The 27281-nt window shown below is 46.1% G+C and overlaps 1 protein-coding gene across 4 annotated transcripts in view; it reads left to right on the forward strand.

The window, feature by feature from the left end:
• Positions 1-27281, forward strand: part of TENM4 (teneurin transmembrane protein 4) — a 757738-nt gene that overhangs the window by 661893 nt on the left and 68564 nt on the right. For all 4 annotated transcript variants that reach the window (XM_090030685.1, XM_090030687.1, XM_090030688.1 and 1 more), the window contains 5 exons: positions 1047-1166; positions 8743-9004; positions 14678-14945; positions 17339-17482; positions 18987-19236. In XM_090030685.1, the coding sequence (XP_089886811.1) occupies positions 1047-1166; positions 8743-9004; positions 14678-14945; positions 17339-17482; positions 18987-19236 (1044 nt within the window). The remainder of the gene's footprint in view (positions 1-1046; positions 1167-8742; positions 9005-14677; positions 14946-17338; positions 17483-18986; positions 19237-27281) is intronic.

Consider the following 27281-nt stretch of genomic DNA (forward strand, 5'->3'; position numbering starts at 1 on the left):
GCACAAACATTGGCTTTCAAACTCCTCTGCCAGCTAGGATGACATTTTCTTCTAAGTTCACACATTGGGTCCTGCCGATACACAGATACCACAGTTCTTTGCTCTCCGTCAGAAATGGATCCTGAATGATCCCTCAGAGATCATTAGAGATGCACATTGATTTATGTTTTGAGAAAACTCCTGGCATCACAGTATAGTATGATGTACAAATTAGGGCTTTTAACTGAGACTTTGGGATCAGGACTTTTTTTCTCTTTGGTCCTGCTACAGATTTATTGAGTGTCCTTGAGTGATTGAAATCCTCTTTTTATTTTCCCTCCCTGCAAAATGTTCACCTCTTCTTAGAAAGGATCAGGGCTTGGCAAGTGCTTTGAGCTCATCGAACAAAAAGCACTGCAGAAGTATGGCACACCCCAAATCGGTGTGACGTATAAAAGAGTATAATGCACAAAATATATAACCTGTGAAAGAACCTGCTGTTAGCAAACACAGTTCCCTATGCGTTCTGCAGAGGGACCAATCTAATCCTCATGATGTTGCCGTCACATTTTCCCCAAGCAATAACTTCTGCTTCTGACCTCTGGAAGAACTCCATCGCTAGGGCCACTGTGCCTCTTTGATCGTGAGGCCTTTCTCGCCAGAAACAAGCTCAGGCAGGATCTGGTGCATTTCCACCCTCCTGCAGTCTAAAACATGTGTTGTCCGTAAGTAGAACAATATTGTCAAGACACTGTGAAATTCAGTGGGCAAGAGCCCAATGTCAGTATATTATCATGTGCCCTGCAGTAACAGATTGTGCAGAGAAGTGCACGGCCCAGCCGCTGACTGTTCCAAGGGTAGGTCGTGCAGCCAAGCGCTGCCCTCCGTTGTGCACGCACAAGTCAGCGAGAGCTGTGTGCCACCACCCCCGGGGCATAATTTGGCCCCGTGCATTATGGTACTAGGTATTCCCGGTTGCAAGTGTTCACAGCATTTGGAGATGAGAAACATTTCCCCCATCTCTTGACACCAATCACCGTTTCTTCTCGTTTCTTTCCTTCCTGCAGGCATGCGTGTGTGATTCGAGGTCAGGTGATGACAGCAGACGGGACCCCTCTAGTTGGAGTGAACATCAGCTTTGTCAACAACCCTCTTTTTGGCTACACAATCAGCAGGCAAGATGGCAGGTACAATAACTGCTGTACGGCTTATTGCATGTGTGCGCTGCAAATAGGACAGCCCTCGCCGGAGACAGACTGTCCCATCAGACAGGAGATGCGACTGTTACTACCTAAATAATGTTATAGGCGTGCCAAGAAGTATCGGGGCCCAACTGTACTAGGTGCTGTACATTCATTTAAAATCGAGGGTTCCTGCCCCCAAACAACATATTCTTGAATTTTGAAGCAAAATTAATTAAATGTTTAAGATCAGGGGTTTGGTTTTTTAGAGGCAAGAGGCTAATATTTGAACTGTTACACTGAGTCGTAACAAAATCGGCATGAATCGGGACAATCTTCCATTTTACCATTTGTCTCCCAGAGCTAATTGGTTGTGTCTCTTTGAAAAACAAAAACAAAAGATGAGGAGTTTGTGACTGTCTGAGCTGTCCTTGTTCTATCTAATGCTGATTAACACCTTGAAGGGGAAGACTTACCTCCACTGATTTTTAACACTTCTCCAGTCTGCCACTCGCATTAGGGATTCAGACTGGCTGGGCCAGAACAGCCAACAAGGTGATAATGAAAGAAATGAGTTGCATGCAATCTTGTCGCTCTCCCAGGGGACCTGGTGCCTACTGTACCACTGACAGGGACCAAATGTGTTCTAGCCATTGGAAGACAGGACAGGAAAAATCAGGGAATTGAGACATGGTTATGGACAACGGATGGTCTCAGTTAATTGAGGATGCATCGTAACAGAAGCTGGTGCTTCTTTAAGTCTTATGGTTTAGGATGACTTGAGAAAGACCTTCCATCGTTCACAGTTCTGCTGTAGTTTAATGCCGTTTGTCTCAGCGGAGGTACTGTTGATTTGCACTGAGATGAGGGTCAAGCGAAACTTCCTTGCTTGCAGAACAGATGCAGTACGAACAGAGCAAACTTTCCCCAGACGGCCACAGCCCTTGTCTCTATACAAGGGCCTCCTGTAGGGTGGGTGGGTAAGAGGACAGAGGCCAGCTGCAGTCCCGCTGACCTTTGCACCTTTAAGGCAGTAATGTCTCACAACCTAAGATGCCTGGTAGAGAGGGGGCTCTCAGCTAGATGATACATACAGCGATGTAATCTGGGGGAAGCTCCCTCACATCATCCCCTTCCCAACTTCAGGCACAGAAGTGAGCCAGGGGCAGGAGGAGCAATAACTGCACCTGTGTGCTCCGGCTGAGTGATGGGAGCTACAGGGAACCATTACCAGTGAGCGTACAACCTCACTGCACAGGAGGTGTAAATCCAGCATCCCTCACAAGTACCAAGGTCGTTTCAAAACAATAAAAAGACCATGCTCAACTCAAGGACAGAATAAAAACCAGCCCCCTTGCCACTAGTCATGGCCGGGGTCCAACTCCAGGAGAATGGGTGGAGTTAGACAGCTCTTGCAGATACTGGGATTTTCTGATGCTTTCCTCTTGCTACATTTGTTGATGGGATGCTGTTGTTCAGCCTGGGGTGTCGTGCTAATGTCTGGTATTCAGCAAACAGCCAGGTTTTAAGTATCTTGAAAGATCAGAATAAGAAGGCAGTTGAGGGACAGAAAATGAATTTGGCATTTTTTCTCAGCTTCTCTTGCCTGACCTGGTGCAGTGCTACCAGTGTGCACTCAGGGATAGCAGTGTATGAACAGGTCAAGGTGCTAAAGCACAAGGAGATCCCGTCCATTTTTGTTGGTCTTGTCAACTGCCAAGGAAATCACTTCTGAACAAGTGGTGGCCTGGTCTGAATCTGTGAGCACAGAGCAAGGCATCAAGAAGACCCATGTTCTAATCCTGCATGTGCTGTTGATTTTGTGTGATATATCCCCTGAGTTAAACAGCCTGAGAAATGGAGAGACTCCGTCCTTGTCTGGCTCAGGGGAGTGCTTATTGATTAAATACTATATGTAAAGAGCTGTCAAAAATGCAAAGCACTATTGATATTATAAATGTTTCTATGTGCTTTGATATGTATCCATAATGTTCCAGATACGGTAGGCAGTTCTTCTCCTAGCCATTTTCACAGACCCATTTTCGTCTGAGGCTGTCTGCATAGGGAAGTTGCACTGATTTGGCAAAATCAGCATAGAAACCAATTGAGTTAAATCCATGCAGCTCCTACATGCCTGCAAAATAAAAGGGTGCGCCCAAGGGAATTGCACCAATTTAGCTAAATTGTTGTCTAAACTGGTCTGTTTAAATCAGTGTGGCTTTCCTGAATAGACAGGGCTGACAATGACTATCCAACCTGGCATCCCAAATTGCAAATTGCAATGAACTGGAAGAAACTAGCACTTGGATTTTACGTCACCATAGATAGTTTCACTGTACTCTTGTTTATATAAGCAGGTTTCTCTTTGCTATTACACTAGTGAGCCGTACCATCCAGCGATTAAATTGTAGTCCTATGTCATTCAATGGCCAAACTTCTGTTGACTTATTGCAGGGGTCAGCAACCTACCACCTGCAGAGCCATGCTGTTTGGCCTGTGAAGCCAGAGGCTTCATCAGCATTCGGGCCTCAGAGGGCTTTGCCCGTGCCATGGCCAGGCAGTGAAGAGGAGCAGTGGCAGTGGGCAGGTCAGAAGTGCTGACCCACCTTAAACCTCAGCTGGGTTGTTTGTCCACTGCTCATAAAACACTGATGGCCACTGATTCACTTGTTTTAGGAGTTCACCCCACCTCACCCCCAGTATCCAGATTAAGAAATTAAATGCCTGTGTATATTGTCAGACTAGTCCTCATGGTACGCATATATTTTAGGTACTCAGGCAAAAGGGAAATGAACAGGTTTCAGAGGGCATTACTAGATACTTGATTTTCCTTTATGATGAAGACTGCAGGACTGGCTGGTACAGGGGACTGGTAACAGATTAAAAAGTGTACTTTAAAATGAATCTTTTGCCTTAGATAAAGAATAAAAATGGTGGTTAATGGTGGCCAGAAGATGTTACAGGTTGGGTAGTGTTTCTGAACTAATCTAGGTGGTTGCATTGCTAAGAGGCCTTCCCACCATATTAGCTGGCACCATAATAATGGAAGTGCATGGCTAGGAGGCCTTCCCACCATATTAGCTGGTACCATCATTAGCTGTCTCCTCAGAGAAACCGAAGACCAACTGGACTGCAAACCCTGCAGCTAGGCTATGCAGGTAGCTTGCATTGCTGCTGGGTCTTTTGGGCCCATTGCATGCCTCACTCCTATGGCCTGTCCCTCTTGTTGCTAATGCTGCTTCAGTTTTAATTAGAATTGTATCTGTTAGGGTTCAATAAACTTGCTTTTAGTTCAGGACAACCATGTATTACCCTCCTTGCCTTAGCCTCCTGTAAGACCCATAGCATCATAGGGATGTAACACTGGCCTCTTTTCAGATAAACCAGCCCGTAAGTCCATCCAGAAAACAGGATTTTTACAATGGCAAGGAAACACTCCTCAGAGAGCAGGATCCCACCCCTGGTTCTTTCAGCCTGAAGGGTGTTTTGCTGACATCAATTTTGATTTCACTGCTGTTACTCTCTCACTCTCTCTTTTTTGGCTGGTTCATCAAGGTAACTTCAAGACTGAGCCTACAGAACCAGTAGCTGATGAGTGGCAGCGTCACCTGAAATGCATGGCAAGCCTGTGTTTCACAGCTGCTTGAGTCTGACATTAGATCGATGCCTTCCCTTCCATGTCATGTTTTATGTCCACAGGAGAAGCAAGCTTTTTTTTTTTTCTTTCCCTGCAGGTTAACATGCCTGTCCAAAGCTCATTAGAGCCCAGAGCTCTTAGCAACTCTACTTACCAATGAGTGAAGTGGAGGCATTTCCAAAAATAGACCTTTCCTAGTTTTCTAGGCACTTGTTGGACATAATTTTCTTTCTTTTTTTTTTATATTTAGCCCTTCCTTTGTCCCCTTTAGTGCTCAGCATCATGCAGAGTGAGGGCTTGCCAAATGCTAATTGACTGTTAAAAATGTTCTCATCAAAGCCCAAATGCTGTTCAGCTAGATGGCAAGCAGCAGCGAGCTCCTTGTTAGGTTTTTAAACACCAAGTACATAGGTCTGGGAAGATGATGCTCCCACTTCAGTCACCAAATAAACACCTTCCATACCATGAACTTCTGTGCATGACTTTTTCCTCCCCCTTTGTGGACTTAATTTAGCAGTCTTTTCTAAACAACTTTGGGGGGGGGGTTGCTTGTTTTGCTTTTTTTCCCTCAAACAGGGTTTAGATGCATCCCAAAGGCTTATGATAAGAAACTTAACTGGCTACCTCCCAGGGTAGTTCTTTAATAATTAGAGGGGTGGTTGTTAAAGACCTGAAAATCTTTTAATTAAACTGTGAATTTTAAAGGGTTTTTGGTTTGTGTTTTTTAATCAGCCACAGCAATTCTTGCCTTCTCTGGTTTTGCTTGAAAATCCACTGGAGGCTTTACAGCACTCTAAGGTCCCAATTCAGGATGGCCCTTAGGCATAGCTCAAAGGTGCTAAATGTGCTGTTGAAGCCGAGAGGTTGAATATAAGGATGACTTCCTTTACCCAAACCATTAACTAGGTGAAATAGGTGTTAGCAAATCTTGTCTGCAAGCTGACTGTACCAGGGAGTGCCAGGCTGAAACACATGGCATCGTTTCACATCCCCTACCCATTGAACCAAAAGTAGATGAGCTCCTTTTGTGCAATGCTGTGCATGAGACAAAAGTGATTAGAATAACCCAGGTTCAAAGAAATATACCACTCCTTTGGTTTTAAAGTCTAACAAAAGCCATTCCCCCCTGTCAGTGACTCAACTTTCACTTTCTTCACTCCTGTCTTCATATGGGAGCGAATCTAAGAGGATTTGGATAGACTGGGGCAGTGGGCGGATCAGACTGGGATGCGGTTTAACAAGGATAAGTTCAAGGTGCTGCACCTGGGAAGAAAGAGTCTCCAATATACCTATAGACTGAGAAGTACCATTCTGAGTACCATGGCAGTGGAAAGGGATCTTGGAGTCATAGTCAATGCAAAAATGAACACGAGTCACCAGTGTGACCAGGTAATAAGTAAGGCTAACCGCACTCTTTCTTGTATTAGTAGGTGCATCATGAGCAGGTCTAGGGAGGTGATACTTCCCCTCTATGCGGCACTGGTCAGGCCGCAGCTGGAGTACTGCGTCCAGTTTTGGGCACTGCACTTCAAGAGGGATGTGGACAACATGGAGAGGGATCAGAGAAGGGCTTCTTGTATGGTTGAGGGCCTGCGGGTAAGATCCTATGAAGACAGACTGAGGGACCTGAATCTCTTCAGCCTCCACAAGAGAAAGCTGAGAGGTGATCTCGTGGCTGTCTACAAACTTGTCATGGGGAGTCAGCAGGGAATAGGGGATACTCTGTTTACTAGGGCACCCCTTGGGGTTACTAGAAATAATGGCTGCAGAGTAAAAGAGAGTAGATTTAGATTGGATATCAGGAAGAAATTCTTTACGGGGAGGGTTGCCAAAATCTGGAATGGGCTTCCAAGGCAGGTGGTGCTTTCCCCTAACCTTGGAGGTATTCAAGAAAAGATCAGACAGGCACCAAGCTGGGGTTATTTAACCCCGGCACTTGTTCCTGCCTAGAGCAGGGGCTCGGACTTGATGATCTACTAGGTCCCTTCCAACCCTAGAAATCTATGAAATCTATCTATGATCAGATGTTCCAAGGTGTACATTTCTGACATAAAAACAAGCAGGACAAGTAAATCCAAAGCAATGTCCTTTCACAGCTTTCCCCAAAGGAGCACAAGGACATCACCTTAGATTGTAACCTCTCTGGGGCAAACACTGTCCTTTTGTTGTGTGTGTACAACACCAGCATAATAGGGTTTTAGTCCAGGGCTGCTCCAGATCCAGCCTGCACGGCTCCCTGTGGGTCTGGGAAGTTGGTGGCAGGGGGGCAGTGATACTCTGCTGCCAAATCTCTGAACGCTGGATCTGGTGCCCAAACCCAGAGTGCAGGGCTTGGCAGCGTGGGAGCCCAGGAAGGTGCAGTGCCAGACCCCGGGACCCAATCCAGCACATAGGCAGTGTAAGGGGATGGTCCTGGGCTCTTAGAGCTCAATCCCGGTGCTCAAGGGGAAAGAGGTGACAGTGCCAGGCCGCTGGGACCCAATCCTGGCCCTCAGGAGCAGTGTCAGGCCCCCCAGGGCCCAATCCTGGCACACAAGGGGCAGGAGGAGGGTAGTGCTGGGTCATTGGGACACAATCCCAGCATGCAGGGGATATGAGGGGGCAGCACGACGCCTAGGGCCTGGTCCAGCCCACAGACAAGCCCTGCACCACTCAGCTGACCTGCTGGGCCAAAAGGTTGAGCAAATTTGTAGTCCACAGTGTAAATAATCTGTAACAACTGTATTTCTTACTCCTTTGCAAGTCACTGTTCAGATAACTACCAGCATTTTTCTTAGCGCATTTAAACACCTGTATAAAGACGACTCAGGCTTCCACTCAGGCTTCCGGCAGTGGAAATATTTAGACTAAAGACTAAATACAGGCATGCATTGAGTCTGATTTTTCAGGCAGCCCTCTGTAGGTATTGCCCATGTGTGGCTCCTCTGACGATCAGGCCATTTCATTTCAAGCCCATTTCCTGAAAAAGCAGCTCCTGCCCTTTCTGCACGCCAGTCACAGTTAGAGTTTTGATGAAGCCAGATGTGCCCTGCCCTTGGGAGAGATGCTATCACTCGCCCCCCAGATAGTGCAAGAAGCTGAGTTCTTTGTGCTTGATGTGTTAAAAAAGTCAGTAAAAGCTGTGGGAAAATACATAATCCAGAACTCAAGCCTGAGCAGGTAAGTGAAGGAGAAACTGCTTTCCAGAGAGGTTATTGTACTGGGTAATCTATATGAATTGTGACTGATGTTGATTGACATTGATTTAATGCAAGACCTTGCCCAAGTCCTTAAACTCTCTAGGCCAGTGGTTTTCAACCTGTTGTCCATGGACCCCTGGGGGTCCACAGACTATCTCTAAGAGGGGTCAGCTAAAGATGACTATGATCATTCAAAAGCAGGTGAATAGTCACACTTACAATTCCAAGGAGTCTGCACCTCCCTTCAAATTTTTTTAGGGGTCCACAAATGAAAAAATGTTGAAAACCACTGCTCTTGGAAGACTTCCCTGTCACCTAGTGGAAAACCAAAGTGCAGCCTGTGACCAACTCAGAGTTACCTGACTACTGTATCGTGTGGGAGCATTTCTGTTGCCCCCTCTTGGTGTGTTAGTGCCCCCCAGAGGGAAGAGCTTCATCACTTGGAGACACGCAGATATCTCACTGTAGCAATAATGGGGACATATGCACACCGTGCAAGTAGCAGAATTGCTCCCATGTATTAGGTGCTCAGAATCAGTCTCAAGTGGCATTTTGGTCATCCACTAAATGAAATCCAATTCTGTCCGTTGCATCTCAGTCAGTCTGCCTGTAAAATGGGGGTGGTAATGCCTCTAAACTCATATGGGCATTTGAAGCGTTAAGTCATTAACATGTGCAGAGTGCTATGGGACTGTTGCTTGGAAGGTGCTATAGACATGCAAAGTATCATTAGCATTAATATTTTATTACCTCTCTTAAAAAACAGCTTTGATCTTGTCACTATCGGCGGGATCTCCATTATCCTCCACTTTGAGCGGGCTCCTTTCATCACTCAAGAACACACACTGTGGCTGCCTTGGGATCGCTTTTTTGTAATGGAAACCATTGTCATGAGGCACGAAGAGAATGAGATTCCAAGCTGTGATCTCAGCAACTTCGCCCGCCCCAACCCCATTGTCTCCCCATCCCCGCTGACAGCATTTGCAAGCTCCTGTTCGGAGAAAGGCCCCATTGTTCCTGAAATCCAGGTAGGCATCTTCTGGCTGAAGAAAAGCTCTCGCCCCTTTCACTTCACTTGCCTGCCTTGAGCCAGGCAAACAGAGCTACATCCATCCTGGCGTGCACATCGTATTTCACTCCTGTACTTGTTAAAACAAAGGTGTCCCCATTTTTCTGACACTGATGTGGGCTGTGTCGGCAATTTGCCAGGAAACCGGAGGCTTTGCCTGATTTACATATGTATTTACATACTTTTAAAAGTCACAAATAGGCACTCAGCCATAATGCTTTTTTTTCAACCCCTCCTAGATAAAAAGTACTTGCTGCTAGCATCCGCCAGCAGGGCAAAGCCTGCATCAGAATTGGTTTTGTCCTTGCTTTGAATCTGCAGGAAAAAGGTTGGCTCTGGGCTGCATTTGAGGAGATAACAGGCTCTCACCACAAGGCCTGTTTCTTTCTTATGCTGACCAGGACTAGATTTCACTCACCAGGTAGCAGAGAGGGCCTGAAACAGAGTTCTGGATCCGAGCTTCCCCAGACCGTATAGCTCTCCTGGTGCGTGCAGCAATCCAAAATGCATGGGCAATGACCAGACTGTGGAACAGAAGTGTTGTTTCCTCTCCTTCCATGATCACCAGAACTTTTTTTAATAACAAAAAATTGCTTTTGAAGATTTTTTTTCTCACTGTATGAGGTGAACCAGCTTTGCAATCGGTTTTTGGGTAATATGTGATGTGTATGGCTGTCTATTACTTGTTGAACAGAACTTGGGGCTGGACTGCTCCCTCTGCCCTAGAGGCTTCCCGAGTTTCAATGTGTCCCTGGGGTAACATGTAAGCTTTCATACTGTTCTGTAAAAAGAGAATTTCATACTCCAACACTTGCAGTACGTTAGGCCCTGCTTTTGGTCATAATTAGCAAATATTAATAGCCTGCCATATTGGAGCAATAATGTGAAATTGGCCTCTTTCTTGCTTGATTTCAGCTGGGTCGCACAATGTTTATGAAAGGAGAATGTGGTCCATAAATGTCAGTAGAAATGCAAAAGGTAGTACTGTTAATCCCATCGTGGATAACCCCCAGTGAGCATCCATTTACCTTTGTTACAGAACCAAATCCTGCAGTCCTTGCTCAGACAAAACTCCCATTAGAAATTAGCTTTGCGGTTGATTGTGTGTGCTATGGTGAAGAAATTAAACAGGGACCAATAGTTCTTGCATTCTCTGGAGTGGGGCCTTTTGCCTGAATAAAGCCTGAAAGATTTGTCCCAGTGTTTTATTTGAAATACGTACAATCTGCCTCAAACTTTGATTCTTGATTCCACTTTAGTATCTTTTCCCCTAGTCAGCCAAAAACGAAGGAAGGGGAGATTTAACTCCGAAAGCAAAAAAAAAAAAAAAAAGGTTCTGCTCCATTTCATTTCCTACAGGTGTTACAGTAACCAGACAAGAGGCTCCTACTTGGTTTATTTAGACTAGAGATTCATAGGTGGGTTGTTAGATTATAATAACTAGGCTGATCGAACTACAATTACGGTAATTAGAACAAGGCGAGTTGTTCTTTTAGCTTGTGCTGAACTGGTTGAGTTAAAGCATGTTACCTTATTCTACATAAAATCTTCAAGGTTAAAGGAATTTGTAGCATGTACGTGAATAGGAGAACCAGGTGTTGAGAAGAAGTACAAGTCCACTAAAGTCGGTGAGAGTTTTACAACCGATTTCAATAGAGTTGGGCTTCACCCTTGATCTTCCTGATTCCTATGCTTTAGAACATATTTTATAAACCAGCCTAATAGGAAAGTGCTTGAAAAGTGAGTGCCATTGCATCCAGTTATGTATAGTTCCCAACAGAGATATGTTAAAAATAATGGACATTATCACACCTGTTCATTGGAGGCTTTAAGAATTGAATGGCTAGATGTACACCTTGCTAGGGTCATTTGACCCCAGTACTCTTTCCTGCCATGGCAGGGGGTTGGACTCGATGATCTGCTCAGATCCCTTCCGACCCTACAAACTATGAAACTATGCAACTATGAATACTAGTTGAATACTGGAACAAGAGGGCACCCACTGAAATTTTCAGGAAACAGGCTTAAAACTAATAAAAGTACCTTTTTCCACAGCGTATGGTTAATTTGTTCAAAAAGGGACAAGGCAAATTCGTGGATGATGGATCCATTAATAGCTATTAAACATAGTAGTCAGAATTGTATTCTGTAGCATCTTTAAATCAATGATGGCAGATACCAAGGAGGTATGACGGGACAGTGCACTCTATATATTCCCTATTCATATGCTCTCCTTTTAAAATCCATTCTTATCACTGTTGGGCTAGATGGACCGTTGGTCCGACCCAGCGTGGCACTTCTTACGTGCTTTTGTATTGAACAGGAGAGTAATGACACGCTTACATGGGATTCCCAAGTGTTCACGCATATTGATAGGCAAACTCTATATAGGAATTGCTTAGGCAAGCATTGAACTGCGGCCATCTCTGAGGTAAAAAGTAACATCTACATAATCACATAAGCCAAAATAACAGAATACCACAAGTGAAGGACACTACTCTGTCCAGTTTTAGATAGGCAGAACAAGTGAGTTTCCTTGAGTTGTATGTCAGCTGGGATATAGGGGCAGATTGCCAAGTGATCAAAACCTTGGTTTAATTTCTCATCTAAAAGGTGAATGTGTTCAGATGTCCCCTGTCTTAGGAGACAAAGTACTGTGTGTCCCATGTTGAAGAAACTGTAGAGACTACAGTTCTTCCACTCTGTGGAGTAGGTGCATGGTAGCAAGGGAAGGAGTCCTTGTAATGGAAATGTTTGATACCCGGACATCGAGCAGCCTGATTTTTTAGCATGTCTTAGACAAAAATCCCAGTGGTATTTTCCTGCTTGTGCCTTATTGCATTGTCAGCGCAGGACCATTTGTCAAGTACAAGCATGCAAAATGTAATCATTATAGTTGGTTCATCCTCACCATCTGAACCAGCTCTTCAAGGAGGATCCTTTAAAAATATTCATCAAGTTGCTTGATGTATATGTACGGCTGTGCTGACCCTTCCTCTGAAAAGATAATCAATAGTGACAGATCATGACAGAGCAAAATAATAAATTCTTACCCAGAGGTGAAGCAAACATAGCAAGCAGTACCACAGTAGCAATTATTTCTGGCTGACTTTTTTTCTTATAGAGGTCGGACGTGAAGGCAGATGAGATGAAAAGGACCACCTCCTCTGAAAGGCAGCTCAGCTACCCCCTGTTGGACTCTGGTCCCGGCATAGCTGGTTGCTAAGCTCACAAAGTATATTTTAAAATTCCTGGGTTTTTCCCAGCTCTATCATTTTTCACCTTCCTAAGCACCAAGATATGTAAATTGAAAAGGCTGCATTAGGGAATGTAAATATTTATGAGCACAACGGAGCAGTGCTTTAACTTCCTTGATGCATCAGTTCGTCAAGTGCTGCTATGCTCCGAGGTTGTAAGTTATCACTGGAGGAAGTGTTAGGTCTCTGATAATAGCTCCGAATAGTCCCTTTCAGGAGCTTGATTACCAGGTTTAGGTTTATTTATAACTCACGCTAGAAAACGTACATGAGAGGAGCATATCAGCACAACTGGAGCTGTTTAAGACTCTAACAGAGCCGAGTCTAGCGGTTCGAATGATGAGTTAAAGAGAAGTCGGGATTGCTGTCTTCTGTTCTTGGCAGAGCAACTCCGAGCGGCATGTCGCTTCCAGCAAATTCTTTTCATCTCTCTGCCTTGAAGTTTTCCCATCCTTAAATATGTGTGTGGTGGGGAACAACTCTTAAGAAGCCTGGTTATTGTTTATGAGGAATTTCTTTTCAGATCCAAAATGACACAAGTAACAACATCTACAGTTAAGATTAGGTGACAGTTTACATCGCAAGCGCCTCTGTTCGGTTCCTTCTAACATTGGCAAACTACAACTGTTTGCGCTGAAAGTGTCCTTTGCAGGTGTTTGCCTAACACTGAAATGTTAAGAGATTCAGCTACAATGGCTCAGCTCTGTTCTCTCCTAAGAACAAGGTGAGGGGAAAAATAGGCACATCTGTTTCACTGAGAAGCTCTAGCCTCTTCATGCTTTGCAGCAGGGGTTTGAAATGTGTCATGGCATTCATTCACTTTGGTGCCAGGGAGGTTAATTTTGTCATCCACAAGGAATTTTGCTCCAATTTTAACAATGTGTCAGAAAAAAATCTCATTTCGTGAGCGTGCAGCTGGGGGCTTAGTGCAATGTGGGTGCATCTACACATGAATTTACTGTGCAGTAACATACTGTGCAAAAATTTACTGCACAGTAAGTGGTTTTTAGGCTGGTGTCTACACATGCAACCATTAAAGTGCAGTAACACTGTGTGTGGACTGATGTGGGACTCAAGTAAGTCCCACGTCAGTCCATACACAGTGTTACTGCGCAGTAAGGCATCTACATATGCATATGGCGCAGTAACTAATTGGGTGTAAATTTGATAGCTGCATGATGCAGGTATCAAATTTATGCCCAAGCTGGTGTAAGTTGCCATAGTTATTGCACAGTGTGGGTGTGCACATGTAGACGTGAGCCTGTACTGCACAGTAATTTTTGGTTACTGTGCAGTAACATAAATTACTGTGCAGTAAATGTGCATGTGTAGACACAGCCTGTATCAGGTAAGCCTCTGAAGCTTCCCTCTCTATTGACTGTCCTCCAGCCACAAAGTGAAAAGGGACAGGGAGGACATTTCCTTGAAATAGCTCTTCCTTTCTGTCATAGCGTTCTTTAGAGCTGGGTGCTGGGACTGAAACCTGGAGACGGTTTCTCCTTGGCTCCCTGAACTCCTCAGGTTGGAAGCAAGCAGGCTGGACAGCAGATAAACGGGTCAGGGAGGGGGAAGAGATTTAAGAGGTGGGCAGGCAAGAGCTTGTTGGAGAGATTAGGTGCCAGGAATGGAGAGAAGGGCAAGAGCAAAGTGAGATACAAGATGAAAGAAGAGGAGAAAGGGATGGTAGGAGCAGGTTTGGGGGAGAGAGGTAGGAGCTGGAGATGGAGAAAGCTAGGAGCAGTGTCAGGGGGATGTTGCCAAGGCTTAGGGCAGAGAGAGGAACAGAGGAAAGTCTCAAGGCAGGAGCTAAGGAAGGAGGGGACAGGGTTAAAATCATAAACTGGGGAGAGTGGGGCAAGATGCCAGCAGGAATGAGGGTGGGAGAAGACTGGGAAAATCCAGGCAATGGAGCAGCAGGGGGGAAAATGAGGTTTCCTGTCTTTAAAAAGCATCCTGGAGACAACGATTAGCAGCAGCAGGAATGCAGCAAACCAGAGACTATGGAGCAAAGCTGTGCTCATGTTTTGCTTGGCTTGGCACCTCCAAATTAACAGGCTGCTGCAGCTCTGAATTGTTTGAGCTCCCTTCGGCTGGGATCCCACTGCAAACATTTTTTTAAACTGCCCCATCCCATCCCACACATACTTAATCCAGAGAGAGAGAGAGAGAGAGAGAGAGAGAGATGTTCCTTGGCCTCCATGAATAACCCTATAAATTGTGTAGGTTATTTTATAATTGATGCCCACTAAGTGGGCTCTTTTGAAAACTTCCACAAGAGCTTTTATAAAGACATAAGTGTCTAATTAATTACAACTTGGCTACCATTTCCTATCTGTTCAAGCATGATTTAACACCTCCCGTTTGCTCTTCCCCAGGCCTTGCAAGAGGAGATTAACATTTCCGGCAGTAAAATAAAGCTGAGCTACCTGAGCAGTCGCACAGCTGGCTACAAATCGGTCTTGAGGATCAGCATGACGCATCCCACCATCCCCTTCAACCTCATGAAAGTCCACCTCATGGTGGCCGTTGAGGGACGCCTCTTCAGGAAATGGTTTGCTGCTGCCCCAGACCTCTCCTACTACTTCATCTGGGACAAGACAGATGTGTACAGTCAGAAGGTGTATGGGCTGTCGGAGGCCTTCGGTAAGCTGAGCTGAGAACACCACCCTCCCTGGCCTGTGGCAGCAGTTACACTACCCTTATCCTAGATCATCCCTGTCTTACATTTTCTTCCCATCACTGTCCTTTCCAAAACACCGGCACAAAGCAAGCAGGGTGGGTCAGATTCTCCACCACCAGTGCCTTGGTTAGTTCTTTCCTCCGTTGCATGTTTTCTGGACCAAATCGACAGCATCCATGGGTAAAAGCCAGCAAGATCTGGGTGGTACACCTGGCCCTGCAGCCTGAGCAGGTACAGGAGGGGGAAGCATCCCCTTTGCTGCATGCTTAATATTCAGGTTGTAATGCACCTCCTTCCTCTTCTAACACCCCAAACCTGAATCGACCCATGTGCTGCTGTGAGAAATGACATCAGAAATGAAGGAAGACTGAGAATCCTTGGTGACTCCACAGAATCGGAGTTATGTCAGATTAAGTTATGTCCAATTAAGACATGCCTGGATGATGCTTCTCTTGCTGGGGTGATCTGACCCCCACTGACTTCCTCCCCCTTGAGCAGGGGGCTGGACCCAAGGATCTCGTGAGGTCCCTTCCAGCTCTAAAGTCTATGAAATCTATGTCTTCATTGCTCCCCAACTGCTTGGCAGTCAGCTACAGGGATCATGAAAGGGGGCTTGGCCTTGATCTCACAGCTCTGTGACACAACTCAGCTGGAGAGACAAGATCAGGCCTTTTGGGGTGCTGAGACAGTGGCAGCAGCAAGATGAGGAAGCCTACCCATAAGGTCACTCTGATCTTTCCCCGTGGTTGCTACTGAATCAGCCCTTGGGTCACTGCAACCCTACTAGAGCCTCCATGCACCCTTATGGCCTGAGTGGAGATATGCCTCTCAGGAGACTGGGGGGCTTCTTGCCTGATTCCTGCCAGGAGAGATAGTGGATCCCTTACTTCCACTGGGCAGAGATGCCTCAGGACAGGACAGGTGACATTAACTCCTGGCACCTTCTAGCACTACATAAAGCAGAATCAAGATAGGGCACAGATTCCTGCACAGAAAAAAATATCAGCCTAGTGTGTTTTTGGGGGCCTGATTTCACAGAGGGGTCAGCCTCTCTCCCAGTTTTCTACCCTCAGTTAGTTCCTGCTATGATGCCCAGGCCTCCCCATCTGGGTTTCTGCGGTGAACCTGGAGGCATACTCTCAAAACAGGCTGCAGAAGGTTTTTGCTCAAATGCAAGGAAGTTATTTTTGGCAGCTCCTTGCTGGATACTCTTCACTTTGTGCCTTCCCTGTGGTTTTTTGCATTATTCAACAAACCTCTGAAGGCAAACGGTGGTTTAAAATTCCACCTCACTGGCCAACTGCATGAATAGATTGTAGAATGACAAATACTTTTTTTTTTTCAACAAAGGAACTGAAAAGAGAATTGTACCAGTAAAGCCCTTTTTGATTATTCAGCTCCACTCCCTGCTAAGGCAAGATTGTTCCCAGTTCAGCACATTCCTCCTTTACCTTTCTGATCCAGCAAGTATCTAATGCGTCCTGATGAGGCCTGGGTTTCTACTGTACTCAGAGCTTCTCGTGAGCTGCTTAGTAGCTTGCAAAATCAGATTCCTCTTTTACCTGCTAAATATTAAGCTCTGCCTGGTGAACAATGTGACACTGAAGATCCCTGCTGTCTATCAAATGTTAGTGTGAACTCAGATGTGGCAGGCGAACATTGACCTTCAGTCTCGCTGCCTTTGAGGAAAGCCCAAGGAGTTCCTTTCCCATATGAAGACTTTGACTAGATGTTCAGTAATGGCCCTCATTCTTCTCCCATTTACACCATGGGTTACTGATACAGCTCCATTACACCTGATTTCTGCCAAAGGAAGTGAGCCGTGAAATGGACCTCCTGGGTCTCTAAGTTTGTCAGAAGCCAAAACCACATTCCACTCCTTACAAAGATATTGCCCCAAAGTCATCTCAGGTCTTTGTTGCAGTTACATTTCTTGATCCACTTGGAGGAAGTTTTGGTTTGTAAGCAAGATTGTCCTCCGCCCCAGAGAATCACTGACCTGTAGTTTTGTTACCACATAGGAGCAAACCTCACCCTCCTCATTTTGGAATTCCTGGACCAAATCAATGAATCACCCTTTACCTTTCACTGTGCCTTTTAATCGGTGCCTTATAAATATTTAGCACATTTGTTCAACATCAACTCCAGTGTTGACCTTTTATGCAGAGTGGCCTTTAAAGAGAAGACTATTAAGGCTTTGCATTAATTCAGTGGTATTTAAAATAGAGTTGGCGCTTGCCTGTCAAAGTGCCCTTCCCCCGGCCCAATTATCACTCTCGGCTGTGTGCTGAATGTGCATTTCAGGCACTGTTAATCCAAGGGTTCCTTCTTTTTTTTTATCCCCCCTTGTTCCCAGTTTCTGTAGGCTATGAATATGAATCATGTCCTGACCTGATCCTATGGGAGAAGAGGACGGCAGTGCTTCAGGGCTATGAAACTGATGCTTCCAAGCTTGGAGGATGGTCCTTGGACAAGCATCATGCTCTTAACATACAGAGCGGTGAGTTGGCTTTAATGGATGGTATGAGAGGGATGCAGCCATGCAATAGATGTTAACTTTTTGCCTTTAATAGTTCAACCAAAAGGACACACATGGACACACATGCATGTTGCTGACAAATTAGTTTTTATAACCTACTTTGAGTGGCAATTGCACGCACACAAATCTGCAAGAAATGAGTTACCGTTGCGTGCATATGTTCCTGAAGCGCAGTGGAATCCCCAGATTTATAATGTTTTTGAAAGCAGGTTTAAACTCTGATGTCCAATGAAAAAAATGATTTGGTGGGGAGGGGGCTACACACCTGCAACATGTGTTTTTGGAAGATAGGATCCACCATTGAAAGCAAACCTGTACAGGCATACTCAGAATAATACCAGTTCTTACTGCCAGTGGCAAGAATTCGGTGGCCCCGTGGAGTGCTTCTTCAATGGTACTTCTCCACTGTCCCAGGAGAGTAAATAACCAGCTTCAAAAGACTGCTGCACCCAAGTGCTCTACCCCATAATCCTTGTGACCTGCTACTCTGGTAGAGCTCACCTTTCTTGGAGACTGTCATGCCATAGATTGTTTTCCACATGAGTAGTGTTTAGACACAAATGAGGTGGTCAACGTCATAGTGTGCCACAGCATGCAGGAAGGCAGTGCTGTGGTCTAACATGGGGAGACCACAGTCCATCTTTAGACCAAACACGTGGATCAAAGTAGGAACCTGCAGCACTGAGAGGCCCATGGATGGAAGGGGAAGAAGGAGGCAGCAGAGTCTTACAGAGCTGGAGGTAGGAAAGTCAACCATCATGTTGTAAAATTTCCACCCTTTGATAAAGGGTGGAAATTTTGCAGCGTTCTGTACAGTAATCATGAATTACCTCCAGCTACCGACAGCCCAGCTAGAGTAAACTTTCCCGGTCTTCTCTTAAAAATAGCAGAGGTTGCCCTGGCTCTGCTGAGAAAATCTGCCCATTACTCTCCCCGAATCTTCCTCTTCCTAAGTAAAAAAGCTGCCACTCACTATGTCCCTTGCCAACTGGCAGTCCCTCTAATTATTCTCTCTGTAAGAGACAGAAATAAAAGTCTCTGAACCTTCCTATCGCCACCTGGGCTGTAAGGGTTTCTCAACTGAAGGCCACAACCCCCAAGGGGAACTCCTCAAAGCCGTCAGGGGGTTGTGAGGCATTGAATTCCTGTTCCAACTTAAGATAAAGAAAATCTCACCTGTCCTGCATAAATCCTACCCTTCAAAGGCAGCCTTTTGAAAGAGACACACACATAAATTATGTAGACCTGTCACTGTTACCACCATACATGGTTTTACTCTGTAATAAATGGGAGAAGTGGGGACCTTCGTGACATGGCAGCCTACATGACTCAGAAGCCTGGACTCTGGGCTCTGGCTCCAGTGCAGCCCCGGTTGCATTTCATCATCTGGAATCAGGTACGCTCCCTCTTTGTCCCTGTTTCTCCGTCTGTCTCTAATTTCCTTATTGCTCTTATCATTTTCCAGGCATCTTGCATAAAGGAAACGGCGAAAACCAGTTTATCTCTCAGCAGCCACCTGTCATTGGAAGCATTATGGGCAACGGACGCCGGCGGAGCATTTCCTGTCCGAGCTGTAATGGCCTGGCAGATGGGAACAAGCTCCTGGCTCCTGTTGCCCTAACATGTGGATCAGATGGAAGCCTTTATGTTGGAGACTTCAACTACATCCGAAGGATCTTTCCCTCTGGCAATGTCACCAACATACTGGAGCTCAGGTACCAGGCTGCTTGCAGCCGATTATAATTATTCACCTTTGGTTCCGCATATTCTTATATACCCAGGGGGGAAATGAGAACAAAACTCTTTGTTTAAAAATAACAGAGCAAGCCAAATTCATCTCTGGTACAACTTCCCTGACTTTGACTTACACCATAGAGGTGTTGGACCTAATGAGCTTATCCAGAAGACTTATATACCCAAAATATTCTATTGCACTTCTCGCCAGCTAAGTCACACTGAGTTAATGTCTCCCCTTCAGTCTAGTTAGAGACTAGTGGGAATTCTGAAAATTAACAGTCAGCCTCCAGGATAATCTCATTTTAGAAGGACAGCACACTAATAACGATATGTAAATGGGACTCAGGACAGAAGGTCTTTCATACTGAGGACAGTGGGATCACCAAGGGTTTCCTGGTAGATTTTGGGGAGATGAACACACGCATTCCTGCATCCAATCCCCCATCATGAAATGGGGCCTGGGTGAAGAGATTCTTCCCATCTCCCCTGCAGGGAGGAGAAGAACTGTCACTTGCACTAGCAGAGAGAAATCTCCCAGGGGGAATAAGGAGACATGCACAAAGGAGGGGAGGGAAGAACATTTGGGGAGAAAAATGGCAGATCATGGAATTGTAGAATCATGGAAAGTTAGAGCTGGAAGGGACCTCAAGAGGTCACATCTAGTCCAACCCCCTGCTCAAAGCAGGACCAACCCCAACTAGATCATCTCATCCAAGCCATATTATCCCGGCAGATGGGTCGTGTTTTCTGATTACATAAAATATCTCGTGGCTGAATCAAAATCTGCATGGGCTCTTTGGTGACATTTTCCCCCCGCCTTTGACAGACACATAGCCCTGTTCAAGGCACGGACCCTGATTCTGATCTCCTGGTCCGGCTAATCAAAATGAATTCCACAAAGTCAGTCACGTTAAATCAGCTAAGTGACATCTGAATCAGATTTTGCTGCGAAGGCCAGATCCAAAGCCCCTTGAAATTAATGGAAGGGCACCAGTGTGGATCAGGGCCTACACAGCACCTCCGTAGCTGTATTGGGACGTAAACAGGCTTTTGGTGCTGGGAGTTTCACATGGATGGGAATGGCAAGATGTCTCCTTAGCGATGTACTTTGGTCAGAGCCCTGTGTTTGTTCGTCAAGTGTAACAATACGTTGCACACGCGAGGATAAAGACAAGTTGCTGCTGTGACACCGACTTACCTATTGACAGCAGTCTCTGCGTTCTTCTTTGTGCTTCAGCTCAGCGACCTCAAACACAAAGACTGCAGGATGTGATGTTTTACAGCTTTGTTTGAAGACACATGGAAGAGCCTTCTGTGGCTATGGTGCCTTGTGGCCAGCAGTTTCTTTTCATGCCAATATCTCTGGTCCAATCCAATGGTTTGACATTTCTCTGGTTTCATTTTGTGCCGGAAAGTATTTCTTTTTCAAAACTAAAGCGTACCAAAAAAACCCAGCAGGCACAAAAAAGTATTACTCCCTCTGGGCACATATCTGTCCTCATTACAAAAATAGGTTCACTCTCCAGAGATATGCAGACACCTCCCTATTCCAACAATGGGAGGCACTTCCTTGTCCAAATCTATCAGATTTGTAAATCAAGAAGCTCAAATTGGTCCAGCGGCCTCGTCTGGATTATAGTGCACAGCATCCTTCCTTTACTGAAAGGTTATTTTACCGGACAAAGATGTGTTCGTCTTAGGCAGCCCCAGACCCCTTAGCAGTTTCATGGGATTAGGATGGCATTTTGAAAATCCCACTCTGAGTTGTCTCTGCATTTCAGTCTCATTAGAAACGCCCTGCCACAGAGCGTCAGCAGAACATTTCTTGATTGGAAAAGAGCAAATCAGAAACCTTGAAAGAGCAGCTTTGCCGATTTCTGCGAAAAGCTGCCGAGTGAAATGTGCTGTAACGTTGAGCTTCCTGGAACCAGCATAGCTTCGTCTGTGCAGACGCTTAGGTTACTGGATCCAATAAACACTTCTTCACTCCGACGTGCTATAAACCGAATGGGTTCAGATGCAGGCTGCCTAAAAGCCATCGCTTTGGGTCTAAATGGATTTTATCTGTGCCTTCTCAAATCAGAGTTTCCTTTGGGATTAACGCTCTCAGCACTCCCAATGATATTTTTATTAGAGTGCAGCGCTCTGTTCTGGAGGGGGAAAGGCTGCTGCATTTTTGGCTTTCAGATAATTGCAATGGGGCTTATGTAACCAGGCCCATGAAAAAACAGGGAACCAGCCATGGTTGAATTCTCTGCTGCCATGTTCATGAAGTGAAGGCAGTAAACATAAAATATGTTTCCTCTGAATAAAGCCACTGCTCAGCTGCCTTTGTGAATTAGGAAGGACCTCATTGACCAACAGTGACAAAAAGCTGCAAAGCTGGCTTAAAGAAACAAACCTCCATCCTGACAGATTATTTTCCATGCTCTGTGTGTGTGTGTGTGTGTGTGTGTGTGTGTGTGTGTGTGTGTGTATAGCTGTTCATTACTTCTCTAAATAATAAAGTGTGCCTGGCCCCATCTCTTGCATAAGTGAATAGCTCTGTGCAGGTAAGATCATACTTCCTTTGTGATTTTCAGCAGTACATAAGTGAGTTCACTGACAAGTAATATCCAATATCGAGTATATCAGTGTCATGCCTGCTAAGTCTTTATTTATTATTGCATTGTATGGTACAGTGACTGTCAAGTTTTCAATCTGCTAATAATGCTTCGAACTCTGCCGCTAACACCTCATTCTTTCTTCTATTCCCTGCTTTCCTGTCTTCTGTCAGAAATAAAGATTTCAGACATAGGTAAGCCAACCAGAGGAGAATTTTATGCCTTTCCTTGTCTTGTTGCCTGCTGTTATATGGTGAACAACAAGTGCCATTTCCAGATGATTCAATGGCAAATGAAGCCATTGTGATTAAAACTGATGTAGACAATCAATCATCAAAGCTGGAAGCTATTAATCATGGATCATACAGGACTCTGCTTGGGCTGTAAGAGTCAGAGTCAGTAGAAACACAAACATGAAAAGCAGGGGAGTGGTGGGGAGGGAAGCCAGCCAGCAATTGTAATGTGTGGGATTTTAACCCCATCAGACCCTTTGAGGAAGGGCCAAAAGAAGTAAAGCAAGGGTGCCATCCACAGACAAGTGACAGTTTTCCTGGTCGTGGTGGGAAGGTAATCCCCAGGAACATTGGACTCAAAATCTGCATTTTAAGCAGACTGCTCAATTTGGCCCTTTGCTGTATCCAACTGAATGAGTCCGGGATGGTGAATCAAAAGTTTCTGTGAGCTGGAGCATGGCAGAGAGCATCCATGTTACAAGAAAATATGTCAGGGCTCGGGCGGGAGATAACCCAAGTCAAAACCTTTGCCGGAAAGCTCAATAAAAAGAAAAAAAAAACAGCAAAGAGGAGAAAACAACATGAGAAAGAGACTGCTAAATTGGAGCTTTGTCAATGAGAATGTTTGTCACTCAGATTCCCTGGAATCGCAGCGGCTTTGGGCCAATCAAGCGCATTCGGGAGGATGTCAACACACCATTGGCATCTGTGCTTGCAAGAACTTTGCTGGCTCCTGGTATATTCCTCCCCCCTACCCGTTCTCCCAAGATGTTTTCCAGATTAACAGCTTCCCGTTGGCATCTATTCCTTTTTTTATTTCTTTGGCATCGGAAAAGCTGTGCAAAAATTAAACTTCTGCGCATGCCAGGGAAAACACAAACAAAACAAGGGCTTATTTTGTCCCATGTGTTAGTGTGTTTCATCTTTGCCTAAGCTAAAAAAGTTCCCTTGGGCCAAGGGTGCTCAGCCCCTGCCCTGACAGCCAGATGTGGCTCCCAGAGCCATGTCATCTGGCCCACAGGCATCCCTATGGGTCCAAAAATTTGGTAGTAGAAGAGTGGTAGCAACGTTAGTTGCTGCTCCCCTGCTTCCAGGCTGAGGCAATGCAGGGCCCGATCCTGGCACGTGGGTCTGGGTGAGGGTATCATGGGGCCTGATCCAGGCATACAGGGGCCAGCTGAGACCACGCAGGGCCTGATTCTGGACATGCAGAAGCCTGATTCTTGCACATGGGGCCTGATCCAGCCTGTAGGTTGGTTCTGTGCTACATATCTGGCCTGCAGAGCCAAAAGGATAGGCACCTCCACCTTGGGTTAAATTCACCATCCCACAATCAGCCATCACAAACCTATGCACTGCCATAATCCCACCGAGTCCCATGCCACTGGCCCTCCTGCCTGGGTGAATTCTGCCCTTTGTTCCTGTATTACTCATGAGTTGAGGGCAATGGCAAATCTCCTATTCACTTCATGTCATCCCAGTTTGAGACCTTCATGTCCACAACAGTGCCGCTACCTGTAGCATGGAGGGCAACTGGTGATTGGCCAGCTGTATTGCAGGTTGTAGTAGGGAAAGCCAATATTTGAATGAAGGCTTACAGGGCAAACCAGTGACGTTATGAAAACTACTGTGGGCTCTTCCCTGTCTAAGCATGGCTGGCAGGACCTCAGCTTTCAAGTTCCCATCTAAAAAATAAGACATGAAGTAAAGAAGCAAAAACCCAGAAACATCTGCTTTAATCCACCATGAAAGGGGAAATGGAAGAGAGAAAGGAGATGAGGGGGGTGTATGTGTCACAGTCCAGTCCATGGCAAAACTAGGATAGCTCTCAATCCAATTTAAGAGAAATTCTGAATAACCCAGTGTTTGGTGGGCATTAGGGAGTCTTCCACAGAGGGGGAAGGTCTGGTTTGCCTCCACGTGCTCAGTGGCAAACCCAGAAGTGGGCTGGATTACTTCTGGTCCACTTCTGGGTCCATTGGGAAGCGCACAGGGGCCCTCCCACACCCTCCCCCCGCTCAGCAATCAGCCACGGTGGGATGCCAGGTGTCCCCCCAGACCCAGGAGGCACCAGTTGCCAAGCCAGAGGGGCGCAGGGGGGGCCCCCTGTGCGCTCCCCGGCAGGCCGGGAAGTGGATCGGAAGTGCTTCTGGTCCACTTCTGGGTCTGCTGCCGAATCGAATCAGGGACCGAAGCTTCGCACAGCCCTAGTGACTACCATGATTACAGTAGTTGTCTAGCACAAATTTTAAGTTATGATGGCAACCTGCAAAGGCCCAAAAGGCAGCGCTTGATTTTGCATACAAATTTACCTCCATTCATTCTATAATAAAGGCACAAAATTTACTAAGGCATCTGCCTCAGCAGATGAACAGTGTTGTGACAAGAAAAACCTGACCTTGATCAGCAATGGCCTTTCTTGGCGGTGATGGGGAAGGATTTAGTACTGTGTGATAGAGCTCTGCAGCATTTGGGGCTTGACCATCTCTTTGTAGACCGTGGGTATGGCCATGTATATGGCTACAATAACACATACTGTCCTGTCCTCTCATTTCCCTTTCATAAAACCAACCCACAGACAACTGTCCACAAAAAGGGAAACTGGAGAACATTGTTGTAGGCTCTGATCAAAAGTCCATTGAGCTCCATGGATTGACTTGTGGCATTATTGTGGGGTCTTAGTCCAGCTGGTAAAACTTGAAAGTATTGATATCCACAAGAAACTGAAAGGGAACTGGAGAACCAAGTGCACGTTTAGTTTGCTGCAACATGTACTGATATAGAGTGCATCATGTAATAATGTAATAGTATATTACTTGATGTTATCATGTAATAATATATGAGGTGTCAACCAGTAAAAAGAGCACTGGCTTCACACCAGCTAAAGTAAAATGGCCCCTCTGTAATCTGTAAAGTACTCGGCACAGCAGGCGGAAACCCAGTACCACCAAGATAAAACCTTCTGGCCCAGAGCATTCAGCACCTTTTCATTGATGGAAAACGTGTATGATCAGCAGTGCCCACAGCCACACTGGGAGGTCCTTAGAAAAGGAGACAGAGCGGGGAAGAAGGGTAACTAGCATGAAGGAGGTAGCATAGCGATTATTGGGCAGTGGGGTCCCCCAGGGCTCAGTCCTCGGGCCCGCACTGTTCAACATCTTCATCAGCGATTTGGATGAGGGGGTAAAAAGCACCTTGTTCAAATTTGCTGATGACACTAAGATGTTGGGGGACGTGGGCACACTGGAAGGATGCACCAGGCTACAATCTGACCTAGACAGGTTACAAGAGTGGGCGGACGAGAATAGGACGGGTTTCAACACAGACAAGTGCAAGGTGATGCACCTCGGGAGGAACAACTGGCACCATACCTACAGGTTGGGGAACTCCCCTCTTGTCAGCACGGAGGCGGAAAGGGATCTGGGGGTCATCATTGACTCCAAGATGAACATGGGCCGGCAGTGTGGGGAGGCAGTAAGGAAGGCCAGCCTCACCTTGTCATGCATCCACAGATGCATCTCGAGCAGGTCCAAGGAGGTGATCCTCCCCCTCTATGCGGCACTGGTCAGGCCGCAGCTGGAGTACTGCGTCCAGCTCTGGGCACCGCACTTCAAGACGGATGTCGACAGTATGGAGAGGGTCCAGAGGAGGCCACTCGCATGATCAGGGGCAGCAGGGCAGGCCCTATGAGGATAGGCTGCGGGACCTGAACCTGTTCAGCCTCCAGAAGAGAAGGCTGAGGGGGGATCTTGTGGCCTGTTATAAACTAGTCGGGGGGGATCAGCAGGCATTGGGGGAGTCCCTGTTCCCCCGAGCACCACCAGGAGTGACCAGGAATAACGGTCACAAGCTGGCAGAGGGTAGGTTTAGGTTAGATATCAGGAGGCGCGACTTCACAGTCAGGGCGGCTAGGGTCTGGAACCAACTTCCAAGAGAAGTGGTGCAGGCTCCTACCCCGGGGGTGTTTAAGAGGAGGTTAGATGAACATCTAGCTGGGGTCATTTGACCCCAGTATTCTTTCCTGCCATGGCAGGGGGTCAGATTAGATGATCTGCTCAGGTCCCTTCCGACCCTACGAACTATGAAACTATGAAACTACAGGAGAGAGAAAATCTGACAAGGAGAGCCCCCTTCCTGCCCCACTTTGCAGTGTTTTCAGCTTTTCCTCCAAGTGTTACCAGATGCCTCAGGTCAGCTATCTGTCTAAGCTAGTTGGGGCTCATCCTTTGGGCAGACACACCACAAAGTAAGATCTGGTCCCCTTCCCAAGTGCCACTCCAGTCCTCTTCCCCTCTGAAATCTGTTGCTCTGCTTGGTGCCCTGTGTTCCCTGCCTGGTCTCATTTATACGCATCCTTTTCTGTCCCACAATGTGCCAGAGATCCACCACTTCGGAGCAGACTCAATTAAGCAAGTCTGCTCTGCACGTGAGCTGAGGCAAACTGCGCTGTGCCACGTGCAGTTGTGTAAGTGGAGAAATGCACATCAGCACGCGGAAGAGGCGGAGGTGCGCTTTTGAACTAAAGCATCTCCAACATGTTTTAGTTCAAAAGCGCACCGCCACCATTTTCTCAGCACTGATGCGCATTTCACCGCTTATAAAACTGCATGTGTCATAGCGCCAGGCACTTTTCAAAGCACCCGGCATTGTGGCGCTTGCATGTGTAAAAATACCCTTAGGTACTTAAGACATGCCTGACCCTATCCTGTGCTACTAATAAGAGGCATGGAAGAAAATCAGCAAAGGGAGGCTGGGGGTCATTTGAATCAAGACTCAACATAATGTGGGCATTTAATGAACTTTTCCTAAGGCATCATGGATAGCATCTGCAATTTAAAGAAGCTGTCTCGCTTTTGCTGTGTTTTGGAGCACAAGTCTTCAGCTGATTTAAAGTGATGTGCCTCCACTAGCTCTGACTAAGGACCTGACCTTTGATACTGAATAGTGTGCCACAAACTCTCCCAAGAGCCTGGCTAGGATTCAGCTCACCTGATTACTGCTTCTACAGATTATTCCTTTAGAGCTCTAAAGTACCACAGTGGCCTCACATGGTGTCCTCTGAACATGGGTAATTGCACGTGGTATCAGGAAAGGTCTGAAATCAAGTCAAGGTGCTCACTCTCAGTCCATGGTGGCAGCATCACCATGGAAGACCATTAAGCTGATCTTGCTTAGTGTTATAGCTTA

Source organism: Crocodylus siamensis, chromosome 1 (assembly GCF_052110815.1).
Source record: "Crocodylus siamensis isolate JL-2025a chromosome 1, ASM5211081v1, whole genome shotgun sequence".
NCBI lineage: Eukaryota > Metazoa > Chordata > Crocodylia > Crocodylidae > Crocodylus > Crocodylus siamensis.